Source organism: Telopea speciosissima, chromosome 3 (genome assembly GCF_018873765.1).
Source record: "Telopea speciosissima isolate NSW1024214 ecotype Mountain lineage chromosome 3, Tspe_v1, whole genome shotgun sequence".
Lineage (NCBI taxonomy): Eukaryota > Viridiplantae > Streptophyta > Magnoliopsida > Proteales > Proteaceae > Telopea > Telopea speciosissima.
The window spans coordinates 71,530,948-71,549,654 of record NC_057918.1 but is presented as its reverse complement, the minus strand read 5'-3'; the positions used below and the strand labels follow the sequence as shown (position 1 = coordinate 71,549,654).

The window sequence follows — 18,707 nt, the reverse complement described above, 5'->3', positions numbered from 1 at the left end:
TGAAATTCCCCTTGTGAGTATAATGGCGGTAAACCAAATCGGGAATTCCAATGGATCAATGCTCAACACAATTAAGTGCCCACATTTATATTTACCGCTGCACTCCATTTGGACAAGTGGTCATGGGTTCAAGTCTGCATATATTATGACCCTCCCCAGACCCCGCAGTGGCGGGAGCCTCGTGCACTAGGTACGCCTTACTAATCTCCATTAGGGAAATATACAATGTGGCAACCCTAGAACAGAACGCCTAAATCTGTCCATAGTTGTGAACAAGTGACGGTAAAAAGTGGGCAATTGCACATTATCGAAATAATCACAAGCAGCACATGAATATGAAAATGTATTGATTAATTTAATCAAATTAAATTGGGTTTGATGAACATACATCAAATGCAAATAATCCAATTGTATATACATCCATTGTAAAGCCTCCTCAATTTGCATGTTGTACATCATTTTGTTACACAAAGATTCTGGAACTGTTGTTTGTTGACTGCCTCCTACAAAAAAGATTGAGAAAAAAACCTGACTAAACTCTAGTTTAGTGTTATCTGCTTCTTTGCACCAGTATGAGCTGTCACACCCTGGCCCGGTTATTAAGGGCCAAGTGTGGCGGGATGTCTCTGACATTCAACAAATCCCCAAGATCACAAGTGCAGACCTATTCACAATCATTGCTCACTGACATCGAATCGGAGGCGGAAACAATTTAATTAATAGAGATAACATCATTAGTAAGAGAAGTCTAAATGATATTTCATTTATATAAATGATAAGGCTTGTGATACAACTATACAGTTCTCAAAGGTAGCACAGAGTAAAAGTATACAAGAAACTATTCTATAAATATATAAAGCATTTATAAATCATAAAAGAGCCGGGAGGTAACCTGGAATATCGTGCCAAGATCGAGGTCGCCTAATCATCACGCGCGCACGGCAAGTATCATGCACTTCAAACTCCAACCGCCGCAAATCCAACATTAGAAGTAACTAAATCACTTGAAAAATAAGGATATCCACAGGGGTGAGCTCTCAACTGAGCCCAGTAAGGGGGAGGGGAAGCACACAAACATAGTAAATCATGATGCATGTCCTAACTAGTATGCTCCTAGCACAGTTCTGAGTCTCATGAAGTTTAAGTACTACGAGTAGTAGATGCCAGCCTCGAAGAGAACCCGCCAGGAAAGTATGACACAAGGAAGCTCCAGACGTCGGTCACCCGAGCGAAACCATTCTACTACAGTGAGGACCCGCCGGATCGGCATGACACCGTGCAATGGACCCGACAAACCCTCAATGACCAACCCTGCCTGCTTATTCCCACGTGAGCGACACGCTAATACGGGGATGAAGATGGCACCGGGCATGTCCCTTCCTGCACTACGGTCGTCCAACACCTTTCCCCCTGGTGTAGGGCGTAGATCGGTTATAAATAACAACCTAACCCAGTGCAATCTAATTATGATGTTACAATCATGGATTGAGTTATAGTGCATACTAGCACAGTTCTAAGTCTCATGAGGTTTAATTACTACGAGTAGTAGATGCTAGCCTCGAAGAGAACCCGCCAGGAAAGCATGACACAAGGTAGCTAACCCGACAAACCCCCAATGACCAACCGGAAAGCATGACACAAGGCAGCTCCAGACGTCGGTCACCCGAGCGAAACCATTCTACTACGGTGAGGACCCGCCAGATCGGCATGACACCAGGCAGCGGACCCGACAAACCCTCAATGACCAACCCTGTCTGTTTATTCCCACAGCGGAGCGGACACGCTAATATGGGATAGAAGATGGCACCCCGGCATGTCCCTTCGGCTGTACCACGGGTTGTCCAACACCTTTCCCCCTGTTGGTAAGGGGCGTAGTACTGGGTTATAAATGACAACCTAATCCAGTGCAATCTAATTATGATGTTACAATCATGGATTGAGTTATAGAGTATCAATTCCATCATCAATAATTTCACATAAATAATATATCGCTCGCAATGCAAGACGCTCATATGCACCTAGTTCACACAGTGCATTCTAATGCATTAAAAACAAGCTAGGAAACTATATGTCTCGATACAGTTATAATGATGCATGGCATGACAATCAGCACAACATAGAAATTAAGATGATAAACACACAGAAATTAAGGTCAAGATCCCTTTACCTGTAGTTGTAGCTAGCCTAGGTGAATAAACTCCAATAGGCAGGCAAGAACAGACCAAGACAGTCCTAAATATGAGACAAGAATATTATAGATTAGTTATAGAAGGAATTCTAGACCAGTTACCCACCCATAATCCAACAAACCGACTAGAAAACAGTAGAAACAGCCCTAAACAACATACTAAACACCATGCAATAGGTTCTGGGATGGTCCAAGGTCAAGTCCCAAGGGGTCTAGGTCACAAGGGCACAAAAATGGGGGAGCCGGATGCAGACTTCCAGGGAGCCGGTCAACCGCCCCTGGACCTGCAACTCCATCCGGGAGTGTGTCCGAATTTGGGGTTTTTCCTTCAATTGGCCAGATCTTTACATGTATGGCCCAAATTAGGAGTTTTAACATTAATTCAAGGTGGGTCAATCTATTTTGGGTTCCAATTTCATAATTAGTTTGTTAATTTAGGAATTTCTTCAATTAAACCTAAATTTCTTAGCTAAGGTTCATGGACTAGTTACTGGGAGCAGAAATTGGGCTTATTAGAGGTATTGCCATGGAGATTCAGGCATAACTGAACCTAGATGGCAGCAGGACAGTATTATAAATAGTAAAATCTATAAAAGTCAAGCTCAAATTAGAGCTTTAATGGCAGGTATTTACTTGGACAGCACCTAGGCTATACTAGGATGAACTTAGGGTAGATTTAGAGCAGTTTTAGAAGAAATTTAGAGGAAAAGAAGGTAATTACAGCAAGGGATTCATCAAGGCTTACCTGAAACTGTAATTGCAGCCTTCTAATGGAAGCTTTAAGCCCAAAATTAGGTGCAAGAGATAAGCCTCCAAGAACAGCCTCTAATCCCTCTTCTCCTCTTCCCTTTTTCCTTTTTTTTTCTTCTTTCTCCAAGCTGGAACGAATTTTTCAGCTTCCTTAGACTTGTGAATAGTGATCAATTGGAAAGGCTTTTGATACTTTTGGACAGAAATTAGATTTAAACTAATTTCTAAAATAGTTTATAAACCTGAATTCGTATTTATTGGTCTATTCTATCAATAACTTGATGTCGGGCGACATTAAAGGTCATCCGAACACGGGTAATTGTCTGGAACAGCATTCCCCATTGGGGAACTGGGTCCCACAGGGGCAATTTCACTAAAAAACCCTTCTAACCCTATTTGGTCGTACAAAACGTTATATAAATATATTTTAAATTATACTTACATTGAGTTTAATTAAGGGGGAGGTCCTGCAGCCTGTCCAGCCAGCAGACCCGACACAAGTAGCTCTGGTGCGGGGTCCCACAAGGTAAAAATTACTATTCTGCCCCTAATACACTAATTAATTAAAAATACAACATACATACATATAAAATGGGATTCTTACCTGGGATTCGGCCTAAGACAGAGAGAGGCTTCGCAGGCCATCAATCCAGCATGCCAAGCTTATGTGTTGTCTTCCGCTAGACACCTCAAACTCATTTAAGGCCACGGTAGTTGGCTAATCGGAATGCCTTTACAGACGAGTCATGAGATAGGTCTGAATTTCTTAATCAAGACGGCCCACAACTTAGAGGCTAGTATGGGCAAAGTTGAACCAGAACTTGAAATCACACAGATTTCAAAAGTTCAAATTTATTCGAAAATTTGACCGGGTTTCACATGAGCTCTCCATTCATTCGACCTGATACAGAAGAAAAGAAATAAAAACCTCGAGACTGGAGTAGCAGTAAGGAAGAGTGGCCAACTTCAGTTTGAAGGAGCTAAAAGAGATAGGGGCAGGCCTAAAATGACTATTGGAGAAGTGGTAAGAAAGGATATGCATGTGGTAGGGCTTGATCCTAGTATGACCCTGGATAGAGTTGTAGAGGGATGTTCCTAGGATGTTGCTTTGACTATTGCTTACACTTTTTCCTTTAGTAATTTTATTTTATTTTATCTTTTTTACTTCCTTTTACACTTTTTTTTTAAAACTTTAGTACTTTTTATTTTATCTTGTTACTCTTTTTTACTTCTCTTATTTCTATTACTGTCATGACCTCTTCGGATCCATGTAGCCAACCCCATTTAGTTGGGATAAGGTTATGGTTGTTGTTATTTTTGTTGTTGACTGGAGTAGCAGTCTATCACCAAGATATTTGCAACCCTAAGCTGCACCGATGATCCTTAGAACTGGGCCTGTATGGACTGGACTGACCTGAGACCTTATTGAATCTTATAACTGTTCTGAAGCTGAACCAGCATATAAATTTACAAAATTGGACTTATTAATGTTCTTGTTTTTGTTTGTATTCCGAGGAGGCTGGGACAGCTCTTTAATTACCAATTCGACCCAGGTTGGGGTGGTTCATCATTAATGTTTGGGCATTGAAGAAGCCATAACCAACCACCTAAAGGTTCATGAAAGAGATCCCAAATCTGTACATGTGGAGGTCTTGAACGTTTGGACAAAATACTTTTTGATGTTAAGTTTAAGCCTGCAGTGGACGCCTCAACCTGTAGTAGTCCTACTAGATTACACCACTTGAGACTACCCATTTATTATTTAAGAATTGTCTGATCACATTTGGCACCCTATACATGCCCTTTTCATTCCTTTTGCCGTAATCTTGTTTTATAGTTGTGTCGGTGAGAGTGAATTTTCTAGGAGAATCTTGTGGAAGCATTTACATTTACCTGCCTAAGCAGCACTTAGTATTGAACAGTGGCTAGTGAATTATTGACATAACAGTCAAGGATAGTGCAACTATCACTGTGACAAATTTCAATGGCTGTTATACTCCTGACATTTTTCGATGTTCTTATATATTTGTTACAAGGGGGGAACCTAACAACCAGTCAACCAGAGATTGAAGAAGAGAAAAAACAAAGAGAGAAATAGGGAGAGAAACGATGGAGAGAGAAGGGATGAGAAGAGAACTGGTTCAACGATAGAATCAGTGTGTATTCTATCGCTGGAACTTCGTTCTTTATTGAGAATGCAACAACAGTACTCTTAATAGTAATTGCAATCAAGTAAGGAAACTACCAAACCATAAATAACTAAAACTCTCTCCCGATAGGGACACTCCCCTATCATGATTACTACCTAGCTCCAATACCTCCAACAAAAAGAATGGGTCCTATTGGGGTTCAGGACACCTATAAGACTACAACTTAACACTCTCCCTCAAGCTGGAGCATATAAATCTCCTATACACAGCTTGGACCAACACTTCCGGAAGGTAGGACCAAAAATAGACTTGGTAAACATATCAGCCAACTGATCTGCAAACGAAATGAATGGTGTAACAATAAGTTTATTCATAATAGCACTTCACACAAAGTGGCAGTCAACTTCAATGTGCTTGGTTCTCTCATGAAAGATTGGGTTGCTGGCAACGTAGGTAGCGGCTTGATTATCACAAAACATCTTCATAGGTTGAGTAATTGGAAAACCTCTCTTGAAGTAGAGACTTCAGCTGCATTAACTCAATTGCAATATGAGCCATAGCTCTATACTCAGCCTCTGCATTGGATCTAGCCACCATTGTTTGCTTCGTACTTCGCCAAGTGGCAAGATTGCCACCAATAAACGTGCAATAACCAGTGGTAGACCTCTGATCACTATCAGAACCAGCCCAATTAGCGTTAGAGAACCCCACTAGATCAATATTCTGATGAGGATGATAAATAAGCCCTTTCCTGGAGCCCTCTTAGATACCTTAAGATACGACAATCTGCCTCCCAGTGAACTTTCTTCAGTGATTGCATAAATTGGCCAATAACACCACGACAAAACACATGTCAGGTCAAGTAATAGTGAGATAAATAAGCTTCACAACTAATCTCAGGTGTCAATGCATATCATCAAAATCATTACCATCTCCTGTTCCACACTTCTGATGTGGATCCATAAGAGTATCAACTGCTTTACGTGCAAGCATCCCAGTCTCAGTCAAGAGGTCTAACACATATATGTGTTGTGATAGGCTAATCCCTTTTGTGCTTCGTATTGCCTCAATACTGACAATAGCTGAGGGAACCTAAGTCTTTCATTTGAAAATGCTGATGTAGATAAGATTTTACGTTTGCTATCCCTGATGCATCATCACCATATATGCTAATGTCATCAACATAAACAATCAACACGACCACTTTAGAACCCCGGTGCGAACAAAGACAGAGTGGTCAGAATAACATTGTAAAAAGCCACACCGCGTAACAATCAAGCTAAAATTTTCAAAGCAGGCTCGAGGTGTCTGTTTCAAACCGTTGATGGCCTTGTTTAACTTGCACACTTGGTGAGAATTCTCCCCCTGAACAACATACCTTGGAGGTTGCTCCATATACACCTCCAGTAAATCATTGTTGAAATAGGGTGCTTACCCGATTGGGGTAAGCAGTCCTAGTTTGATTAGGATTAGTCCTACTAGTCCTAGTCATGTTAGGAGTAGTACTAGTCAGATTAAGTTCTTTTCTTTTATTTTATTTTTATTGTTTTACCCTCAGCCGAGTCCTATTCTGGCATTCCTAGTTGTATTAGGAATTCCTAGTAGGACTAGGACTGAGGTGTTATTATTCCTATTTGTACTTTGATCAGATTTATTTCAAGTTAATATAAATAAAGGGGCTTGGGTGATCGATTCAATCACTCAAGCATTCAGTTCTAAGGGCTGTTAACATGGTATCAGAGCCAATTCTGATTTAAAGAGCAGCTTTCTCAGTTTTTTGTTTTTTATTTTTCACTTTCCCCTCCCCACCGTTTCTGGTTTTCTCTTCTCCACCACTCTCGGCTCCTTTCTCTCATTCAGGGCAGCAACTATGAGGTGATCCGATGAAGATTTAGATGCTGCCCTCAATCCTACCTCATTGAAGATCAAGATTATTGGTATGACCTAGTGCGGGTAGATCTCCTCCATTCTTGAAGATCAAGTTCTTCCTACACTTGAAGATTGATCTTTTCTGTTTTTTGAGATTATTTTCTGCTATTATTGGTGCATACCTTCCCTATTTGAAGACTGCAGAATTGGATCAAGTATAATTCAGATCTAGACCTGCGGATTCTCCAAACACAGGTTTTTTACCTAATTTCTGATCAAATTAAGGTTTCTTATTGGCTCATCAGAAAGAGCTATTTTTTGGAGGACTTCTTCCCCACTACTAGAGAATCACTCGATCTATCTTTCAGCCTATTCAGACGGCTGAAATTGCTGCCACTTCAAAACCCATACTTGGATCCGATTCGTTTTGAAGATTCGTTTTTTTTCAATTTTGTGGATCGGTTTCTACCTCAACTATGGGTGATTCGAGACAACTACTCGCTACTCGGAGGGATGGTCGGACTAGGAATGACTTCCTTCCTATCTTCTGCTATCAAGCTTGATGGTACGAATTATTTAATCTGGGCCAGATCACTATCCTTGACTGTGGCTGGTAGGGGATTCACTGGCCATCTCATTGGCACCACCAAACAACCAGTTGAAGAAGGTGTTGCCCGTACTAAATGGGCTGCCAATGATGCAATGGTAATGTCCTTTGTTCTGAACTCTATGACCACTGACCTCTCTAGTCAGTATCTTCTCCTTGACACTGCTACACAAATATGGACAGCTGTCAAGGGCACTTATGGTCGTTCAGGTAGTGGTGCTCAGGTTTATGAAATCAGGAAGACACTCCAAAACACTACTCAGAAGGAGATGTCTGTCACCAAATACTATGCTGCCCTCAAGTGCTTATGGCAGCAATTGGATCACTATGCTCGATTCCAGCCTACTACTACTACTGATATTACTGCCTACCACACCTATGTAGACCAATTCCGTGTCTATGATTTTCTGGCTGGCCTCAATGATGACTATGACCCTATTCGGGTGCAAGTCCTTGGGCGGGTTCCTTTCCCCACTTTAGAGGAGACTTTTTCTTATGTTCACAGTGAAGAGACACGAAGGGCTGCCATGATGATTACTCCTAAAGTTGAGAGATCAGCCTTACAGACTACTGGTCCCACTCTTGTTGCTTCTTCTGATAGTGTTGCTGCTTCCACTACTACTACCAAAGAGCCCGTTAAGTGTGAGCATTGTCACAAACCATATCATACTAAGGCTCAGTGTTGGAAATTACATAGGAAGCCAGCTGATTTTGAGGCCAAATGTGGTCGTCCTAAGTCTAAAAACAAAGCCAATCATACTGAAAGTATAGCTCTAACTCCCACTGCTGACATTGGTTCCTCCCAGGAAGAACTCCAGGCTTTGCGTCGTATGTTGAACACATCAACTGCCTCTACTACGTCTGCTGCCAATTCAGGTTCCTTTTTTGCCCGTACAGGTATTTCTTTTGCTGGTCATTGTGCATCAGTAGTATCCACTCCATGGATCATAGACTCTGGTGCTACTGATCACATGACAGGTTCTTCTAGCCTTTTTAATACATATTCTCCTGCCTTGGGTAAGGATAAAGTCAAAATTATTGATGGGTCCCTCTCCATCTCAGGGAAAGGATCCATTGGTTGTTCTCCTTCCCTTACACTGTCATCTGTGTTGCATATTCCCAAATTTACAGCTAACCTTCTTTCCATTAGCAGTATCACTAAATCCCTGAATTGTAAAGTGACCTTTTTTCCCACTCACTGTGTTTCTCAGGAACTGGACTCAGGGAAGACGATTGGATCGGGTAAAGTGCATGGCGGATTGTACCTGCTTGATGGCGATCCTACTCAGGCTTTACCTTCGGCATCCTTCTCTTCTGATTTACATAAATGGCACTCTAGACTAGGCCATCCCCCCTTAGGTACTTTATCAAATTTATTTCCAGCATTAGTTGAAGACTGTAATAAGGAAGAATTTTTTTGTGAGCCTTGTGTCTTGGCTAAACAGATGCGTTCAACTTATCCTATTTCTAATAAAAGATCCTCTTCCTTATTTCATATTGTTCATACTGATGTGTGGGGGCCTAGTAGGAAAACTTCCCTGACTGGCCATCGGTGGTATGCCACTTTCATTGACTGCTATTCTAGGTTCACTTGGGTATACCTTATGCACACAAAAAGTGAAGTTTTTTTAATGTTTTCAACACTTTCATCAAATGATTAAGACCCAGTTTAATGCTACTCTTCAAATTTTGAGGAGTGACAATGGGAAAGAGTATATGGAAGGTCAGTTCCAAAAATACCTTGCTGCACATGGAATCCTCCATCAGACCAGTTGTGTCGACACTCCAGCCCAAAATCGTATGGCTGAGAGAAAAAACCGCCTCCTCTTGGAGGTGGCTAGGGCCCTTATGTTTACTCGCAATGTCCCTTCCCTTTATTGGGGGGATGCTGTCCTTACTGCAGCCTATTTAATTAATCGGCTGCCCAGTTGGGTTCTTCTTTCAAAAGCCCTATTGAGCTATTACTTGGCTTTTTTTCCTTTATAGTCCCACCTAAGGTATTTGGTTGCGTTTGTTATGCTAGGGATACAAGGTCCCCTGGTAAACTTGACCCACGTAGCCTCCGCTGCATTTTCTTGGGTTGCTCTGCTACCCAGAAGGGGTACAAATGTTACTACCCTCCATCCCGCAGGACTTTTGTCAGCATGGATGTTGTCTTTCATGAAAATGTTCCATATTATGTGTCCCCACCTCTTCAGGGGGAGAGTGTTAATGAAGATGTGCTGACTATTGACTCTCCACCTCCACTTCAGTCTGTTTACCATGAGTCTGAACCAGTTCGGCCTGCCCCTAGTACTCCCCCTAAGTCAGGGGGAGAGGTTCTTATACAGGGGGAACCCATTTCTATTCAGGGGGAGCAATCTACCCCGGTCCAAACTCCTATCCAGAGGACTATTAGTGAATTTCAGAGGAGGATTGATGTCTGTAATGTGAAGACCTATACAAGGAAACATAAGCAGGTTCAATCAACTGTTACTCCAGTACCTATCCAATTGCCGAACCCGGATCCAGAACCTGCCTCTCCACCTGGTAATGATCCTGACTTACCTATTGCTCTTCGCAAAGGTGTCAGAACTTGCACTCAGCATCCCATATCTCATGTTGTTTCTTATGATTCCCTTTCCCCATCCTTTCGTGCTTTTGTTTCCTCTCTTTCTTCTGTTCGTATTCCTAACAATTGGCAGGAAGCTTTATCAGACGAAAAGTGGAAGGCAGCTATGATGGAAGAAATGGACGCCTTGAAGAAAAATAACACATGGGAGCTTGTGGTTCTTCCATTTGGGAAGAAAATCGTTGGATGTAAATGGGTATTTGTGGTGAAACAGAAGGTGGATGGCACTGTGGATAGGTATAAGGCACGACTCGTGGCCAAGGGGTTCACTCAGACATACGGCATTGATTACCAGGAAACTTTTGCACCTGTTGCAAAGTTAAATACTGTTCGTGTGTTATTATCTTGTGTAGCCAACCTTGGATGGGATTTGCACCAGCTAGATGTAAAAAATGCCTTCCTAAATGGAACACTGGATGAGGAGGTGTATATGGACATTCCACCAGGGTTCTCTTGTGACAGAAACCAAGGAAAAGTATGTAGACTGAAGCGTGCACTTTATGGGCTGAAGCAGTCACCTCGAGCATGGTTTGGCCGGTTCCACAAAGCCATGATTTCTGTGGGCCATAAGCAGAGTAATGCTGATCACACACTCTTTATAAAGAGGGTTGGTGAAAAACTCACTGTTCTTATAGTCTACGTTGATGATATAGTGGTTACTGGCAATGATGGTGATGAGATCAGAAGGTTGAAGACCTTCCTTGGACAAGAATTTGAGATTAAAGATCTAGGGAAACTACGATACTTTCTTGGGATTGAAGTAGCCAGATCTTCTAAAGGCATTTTTCTCTCCCAAAGGAAGTATGTCCTAGATTTATTGGCTGAGACCGGGTTGCTAGGCTGTCATTCTTCAGATACTCCTATGGACCCTACTGTTCGACTCAAGGAGAAAGAGGGTGAGCCTGTTGATAAAGGCCGGTACCAAAGACTTGTAGGAAAGCTGATTTATCTTTCACACACGCGTCCTGACATTGCTGTCGCCGTGAGTACTGTGAGCCAGTTTATGCATGATCCCTACTCTTCTCATATGAAGGTTGTTCTTTGTATCTTGCACTATTTGAAGTCAGCTCCTAGAAAAGGAATTCTTTTGTCTATGCATGGTCATCTACGGATAGAAGCATACACTGATGCTGATTGGGCTGGTTCTGCAGATCGGAAGTCTATTTCTGGGTGTTGCTCCTTTGTAGGTGGAAATCTTGTCACATGGCGTAGCAAGAAGCAAAATGTGGTTGCTCGTTCTAGTGCTGAAGCTGAGTTTCGAGCTATGGTACAAGGTATTTGTGAGTTACTATGGCTTAAAGGTTTGCTACAAGATCTTGGTGTTCCTATTCGTCTTCCTATGATGCTGTACTGCGACAACAAGGCTGCCATCAGCATAGCACACAACCCAGTACAGCATGATCGTACCAAGCATGTTGAGGTGGATAGGCATTTCATCAAAGAGAAGTTAGAAGCTGGGCTGATTTGTATTCCCTTTGTGACATTTGCTGATTAACTTGTTGATATCTTCACCAAGGGATTGTCTGGAAAATTGTTTCATTCCAATCTAGTCAAGTTGGGCATGATCGACATCTTTGCTCCAACTTGAGGGGGAGTGTTGAAATAGGGTGCTTACCCGATTGGGGTAAGCAGTCCTAGTTGGATTAGGATTAGTCCTACTAGTCCTAGCTGATTAGGATTAGTCCTAATCATGTCAGGAGTAGTACTAGTCAGATTAAGTTCTTTTATTTTATTTTATTGTTTTACCCTCAGCCGAGTCCTATTCTGGCATTCCTAGTTGTATTAGGAATTCCTAGTAGGACTAGGACTGAGGTGTTATTATTCCTATTTGTACTTTGATCAGATTTATTTCAAGTTAATATAAATAAAGGGGCTTGGGTGATCGATTCAATCACTCAAGCATTCAGTTCTAAGGGCTGTTAACAATCACCATATAAGAATGCATTCTTGATATCCAGCTAATAGAGAGAGCAGTCCAAATTTACTGGCAAGGAGATAAGAACCTGGACCGAATTTAGATGAGCAATCGGTGAGGTCACAAAATAGTCCACACCTTATGTTTAACCTTCGCAACAAAACGGGCCTTAAGCTGTTCAATTGAACCATATGGATTGTACTTAATTATGTACACCTAGCGACATCTTACAAGATCTTTACCGGGAAGTAAATCCACCAAGGTTCATTTCTGTCGAGAGATTAAAGCATCCATTTTTGTTTCCATAGCCACTTCCACCCAGGATGAAATAAAGCTTCTTGACAAGTCTTAGGAATGGAGTTAGTAGATATGGACAAGGTAAGATTATGTAAGAGATTGTCCTAGAAGAAATGAAACAAAAGATACAGTAGAACTAGGACAGTTATTGTATGAGGTCTACCCAATGCTAGATGCAAAGGCACATAATAGGTCGATATGAACATCAGGAGCTGTCCCATAATAAAACCAGCAGTCATGGATTTCTGTGTGCAAGAATGAGTACCTTTGCAAAGAGCCACTGGTAAGTCAATTGGAGCTTCAGTTGGAGGAGCAGACTGAGTGGTGGGCTGTGAAGCAGTAGATTGCACTATTTTCTTATGATGTTGAGACACTTGCAACGGTGGAGGAGAGGATACAATTGGAACATCTTCAAACGGCACAAAGACCAGCAGAGGTGGTGCACAATTACTATCAATCTCAAGAATAGAAATAGGCACATGAGGAACAAATTATGGAGTACTTTCAAAGAAGGTAACATCGGTGCTGAAAAATTGCCGATGAGTAAGCGGGTCATAACATTTATACCCATTCTGGGTTCTAGAGTAACCAAGGAAAATACACTTAATAGTACTAGGAGACCAACTTATCTACTTGAGGTTGTAAATATGAGCAAAGCAAATACAGTGATGTAGGACAAAACATGAAGAAAAAGAGGCCAAAACATTGTTCACGTTATTGTGCACATGAACAGTGTCACAACCCATATTTTCCTTGTGTGGGGATATTTTTTTAGAAGATTTTGTGGGCCCATCAAGTGGAGAAAGATTCTATCCTAATGCTGTCATAGTTTAGTTTCTATTTTCAGTTTTAGAAAGTATATTAGGTAGTTTACATTTTCAGTTTGTTACTATTTTTGTTTTGTTCTCTAAAATAGGAGTTTCTATTTTGAAATAAGGCAGGCTAGATTTTCTCAGGAAGTTTCTATTTTGATTGTAAGCTACTTGGCAGCAAATTACTTTGTATTTTCTATTTACTTGAGGGGCAAGGTATTGCTGCCTATGTATGTAATGGCTCTTAATAGCCTCCAGACAATTTAATGAAGTTGATTTGATTGCTTTGGGCAAAGTTTATCATCCTATTGTGAGAATGAAGGGTGAGAGGGCCTGGCTGAGAGAGCCGAAACCTTAGGGCTGGTGAGAGCTGATTCTCCTTATCCCCTTCTCTCTTCTTCTCCTATCTTCTTTTCATTGTCTTCTCACCTCTATTGAGCTATACCCCTGCTGTTACTTTGTGACATCAACTGTGTGCTGCTGCTGCATCTGAGAAAGACCAGAAGACAATCCAATTAAGTGCTGGAGTTGCTGCTGCTGAACAGAGGCTAGAAACCCCATCTCCACATCTGCCGGCTGCAACCCTTTCTTTTCCCTGCTGCTGGGCTGAAGGACCTGAACCCAGCAGCCTTTACTCCATCAAGGGTGATACTTAGAGGACTGTTCCAGAACTCGAAGGAGGCCATTCAATCCCTGCCTTGGACCCTGTTGCTGGCTGGATCAATCTGCATCACTTACCTTCTAATTTGAGGCTAACCTTCTATTTTCAACTCCAGTTCAGAACTCCACCATTAACCATCAGAATTGACCCAAACTTGCAGCAAGCATTCACCCCAACAAGGCCCCCACTCGACCTAAGTTTAACACTGTTCTACAGGCTGGTTTGATCTCTACCTCCTCAGTTATTAATTCTGGTTTTATTGCTATTATGATGTTCTGCTGCAGCCTGTCATCGATCCTACTGTAGAGTGGTTCTTCGTTGAACACCATCTACATTACACAGCCAAAAACCCGAGGCAGCAAAGAAAACAAGGGTGTTTTGGGAAACACAATAGATAAAGATGAACAGTTATCTAGAACAGAAGACGGTATCCAATTGATCGAATAACAAGCAGTGAGAACAGCATCATACACAAAATGTTTGGAACATTCCTATGAATCATTAGAGACTGAGCAATCTCCACCAAGTGTCTTGTTTTCCATTTAGCAACCCCATTTTATAGAAGGGTATAAGAACAACTTGTTTGGTGGGTCATACCATGATCAAAACAAAAGGCTGAAATTTTACGCTGGAGTGTACTCAATTGCATTATCATAACGAAATACCTTAATAGAAGCATCAAATTGGATATTTATTTCATTATAAAAATTTTAAAAAACAGACAAAAACTCGGAACAATCTTTTAACAAATACACCCAAGTTAACCGGGAATGATCGTCCACAAAGGTAACAAATTAAGAACAGTCTAATTCATTTTCGACACGACAAGGACCCCAGATGTCTAAATGAACTAAGGAAAATAAAGACTGGCTTTTAGAAAAACTACGAGCAAGAAAGGATGACCGATGATGCTTCCCGAGTTCACAGGCTTCATACTCAGGCGAGACATAGATTTGCAGCTTGGGAGTCCATTACTCTTTTAGCCATTACTACAGTATCCTTTAGGACTCTGGATCTTAGTTTTCATGGCATCTAGGCGACCCAAGGTGTTGGAAGGGGACTGGGCATAAGGCAACATCAACAAGGCGCCTGCCTACATGACCAAGGCACCTGGACACCTACACAACCAGTTGACAACTATGCTTTGAATTGCTTGGGGGTCTATTTCCAAGTTTTCCTGTTTTCTAAAGTATTACAAATCTAGTTCTTAACAATTTTCTTGACATAATAGAACACATGGTTTTTGCTGGAAGTAACTTTGTCTTGGTGCCTGAACTTTTATTGTTCAAGTAGAATAAAGAAAACATCTAAGGTACAGTTATGGTTCATTCAAAAAGTTCAATAGATGTTATCGGCTAATAATACACCAATAAAAAGCTGCACCATGGCTAGAAACCCACAAGGGAATCGAATATGGGATAGGGATCCAAGTACATGGAATATATACCACCCTCCCTTGGCTAACTCGTCTGCTACTGAGTTAGATGAGTGCCTTCTCCATGAAAACAAAACTCCCATAAGAACATAGAGACCTGACTTTCCCTCGAGGGACCATCAGAACAAATCTGAAGTCATCTAATCATCAAAATGGAGCCCTTTTCGATAACTGCACTAAGCCAACAATTTCCCACCGCAGTGCTTTAATAACTGCCTTAAGCTCATCTATAATGGAATTGCAACAGTCAATGGGGACAGAAAAGACCAGTATTTCCCCTTGTAACTGCAGGGTGAAGTTTTCCTATAGAGCTGCCATCAACATTTAGCTAAATACTATTTTTTTTAACCTCCATAGTATTGGCCAGTATTGTGACAAAAAATACTGGCATTTTGACCCTCCCCAGACCCCGCAGTGGTGGGAGCCTTGTGCACTGGCTATGGCTCTTTAAACTGTGATCCATAGATTGGACAATTTTCTATTAGCATGAGCACTGATTGTTGTGTTGCAGCATTAGATTCAGTATCACATTATTGAATGTTGATCATGTAGTTTTATAAGAAAATGAAACAATTAATAATACTACTCATGTTATGATTAAAGTGATTTGATCTCTGCCAAACAATTAGATATTGCAATTTAAGTGAAAGAAATTGTTGACTTCTGAAAGCTCAAGTATTTAGTCATGTCAATTAGTCCACTGCATTAAGAATACTGATTACATGTGCAGTTTAATATCCTCTGGTTCATTTTATGTTTCTATGCTGTTGGCTATCGACGAAGTTTGATTGCCTAGTTGTTGGTTCTGGATATTCTCTTCTGTTTCATGCTATCTTGTTCATGAACAGATAACAACTGTAGAAGGGGATCACGTTCTCGTACGAGAACGCATGTGACGCGCACAGATGGAATCCACCAGAGGTGGGTCTGTGCACCTCACGTGCGTTCTCGTAAGGGAACATGACACAACTGTATACCACCCGATGGAAGAATTATGACTCCAGGGAAAATTGTTCCTTGCCTGTATGGTTTGATTCAAAATCTTGAAATGTGGCTCAAGCTTGGGAAGTTAGCAAGTAGCGAGGGACTCGTATAACTCATCTTATAAAGATATGGGTAGTCGAAACAATTGATTGCTGGCTGACCAAGTTTCTTTTAAGCTAATCCATTTTTTCCTAAACAGTTAATTTATTATTGCAGGATATTCTTTATTTCTTGGATTTGTAATTGATCGTTTACACCACTATCTACGCAAATTAACCGGGTTGAGGACAGCAGTTGGAGCCTCCAAACAGGAAATTGAGAAGATTCAGAAAGAGCACCAGCATATCAAAGAGAAAGAAGAGAAAGCTTCCAAGGAAATTAAGTTGCTCCAGGAAGAGATCTCAAATTTGACAGAAAATTTGAAGAAGCTGAAATTGGAATGTGAGGATAAGGATAAGAAGGTGCTTTCTGCTGAAGCTCATGTTGCTGCCCTTCAGAAACAATCTGAAGATCTACTTCTTGAGTATGACCGTCTGTTGGAGGATAATCAACATCTTCAGAGCGAGGCTCTTGGATACAGGAGCTGAGAGGCTGGTGGAATGCCAACCACTTAGGTCATCTCAGTTTGTATTTGTAGGCTAGTATTCTTCGGTCAAATGTCTCCTTGGTCATGCCAGAATTGATACAGATCAACAGCTTCCTTGGGGGGACTATTTGGAAACGAAATTGGGAGTTCCTTAGGGTAGATGCTGTTGAAAATTTTGTAATATTTGTTTGTATAAGAAGATCCTCCATCTAGATTTTCCAGATTGTGTTGATTTCGACTTAGAATAGGTGAAATCAACGGGCTCGAAGAATTCTGATCCGTTCCCCTTAGGTCAAACACTGTTGGATCATCAATGTGAAAATTTTGAAGAATACTTGGCTCCTCATGAATTTTTATAGGGTGTTTTTTTGGGTAGAAATGAGTTCTATTGAGTTAAAACGATTTGAGAATTGTATTGATTAGTTTCTGCTCCATTTTTTATTTGGCTACTCAGAAGCCAAATTATCAGGTTTATTCCTCTCATACTCTTGAGGACTTGGGGAGCATGTCCATGAGCAGTTTCATGCTTCACTGGCTTTGGAAGGCATTGGAATTGTGCAATGCTAATGCACAACATACTAAATTGAGTTCTGTCACCTTGTCAACTTGGATCTTCCAGTGAGAAAGTATGGAAACTAGCCAAGGTTCCGTCTAGTTAGTTAGTGAAGCACAGTGAAATACAATATTCCCAGATAAAAGGAAAATTTGTTCATATCCTAAACTTGAATTAACTGCTCATTCAGCTTCTGGTGTTCACGGCAGAAGTTATGCTATTTTATGAACATAACGAAGATTGCTATCATCAGTTCATGTTCAAAATATAGAATCTACCTTCTGGTCCTACTTTTCACTGAGATTGCTCTTTTTGGCATCCAAACTTGAAATGCTTCAACTCTATGAGTAATTCTCAGTAAGTCGAATGATCCCAATTCTGAGCATCCAGTCTTATATAGCGAAGTTCTTCACATTGAATTTATCCAACCCTAAAAGCTTAAGCTATTAAGCACAGGGTATATGAACGCATCAAGGTGACGATACATATTTGTGACATGTGAGTATTATCAATATAGTTGACTCTGATACCATGTTAAATTTTATCCAACCCAAAGCTTTAAGCTATTAGGTGGAGAGGCTCAACTGATAAATGACGCCAGACAAGATCCTAGAGTTTTCTAATGTGGGATTATTTCCAACACTTCATGCACGTGCATCCTGAAATAGGAATACTCAGTTGGCCCCTCTTCATTTTTTTTTTTGGTTACCATGAGCTATAGGCAGGGTTCATGAATGCCCAGCTCCCTAAGTTAGTTCTCAGCCACTTTGAGACATCACCCAATACTCTCTGAGAAGGTTAATGGTGGAATTCCATAAGAGCAGGGGAGAAAAAGTTTCTGCAACTTTAGGCCATCAGGTACAGTACCAAACAAATATACTTTCTAAACTTCTAAAGGACAGAATTAATAATCCAAAGCTTTTTCAGGATCGATGGTGATGACAAAGCAACACTTCAGCTATTAAAATTATGTGGTATCCCTCCCCCTAGTAGTCCATCTTCACCGACCTTTACATATATGTATATATGTATGTGGTTCCACAACAACTCTAGCTGGCCTATAAGAAGAAGTATTCCTGACCCACTTACTCCTTGGTTGAGGAAGAATATTCTCTTGCATGATTTGCATCTAAATAGATTGTTTTACATTTGTTTAAGAATAATTAGTAATATTGACCATAACTCAGACTAATCGAATGATGTCAGCAATATAGTCAATGTGCATTAGTGGTTTATCACGAGTAATTCTATCAATATAAATAATTTCTTATTTTCATTGCGCGGTCGTT

At 40.9% G+C, this 18,707-nt stretch overlaps 1 protein-coding gene across 1 annotated transcript in view; it reads left to right on the top strand.

The window, feature by feature from the left end:
- The window catches only part of LOC122655559 (B-cell receptor-associated protein 31-like), a 35,912-nt gene extending 18,835 nt beyond the window's left edge, over positions 1-17,077 (top strand). The window contains exon 2 of the mRNA XM_043849765.1: positions 16,496-17,077. Coding sequence (XP_043705700.1) covers positions 16,496-16,866 — 371 coding nt within the window. The 3' untranslated portion in view covers positions 16,867-17,077. The remainder of the gene's footprint in view (positions 1-16,495) is intronic.
- Positions 17,078-18,707: the final 1,630 nt, after the last annotated feature.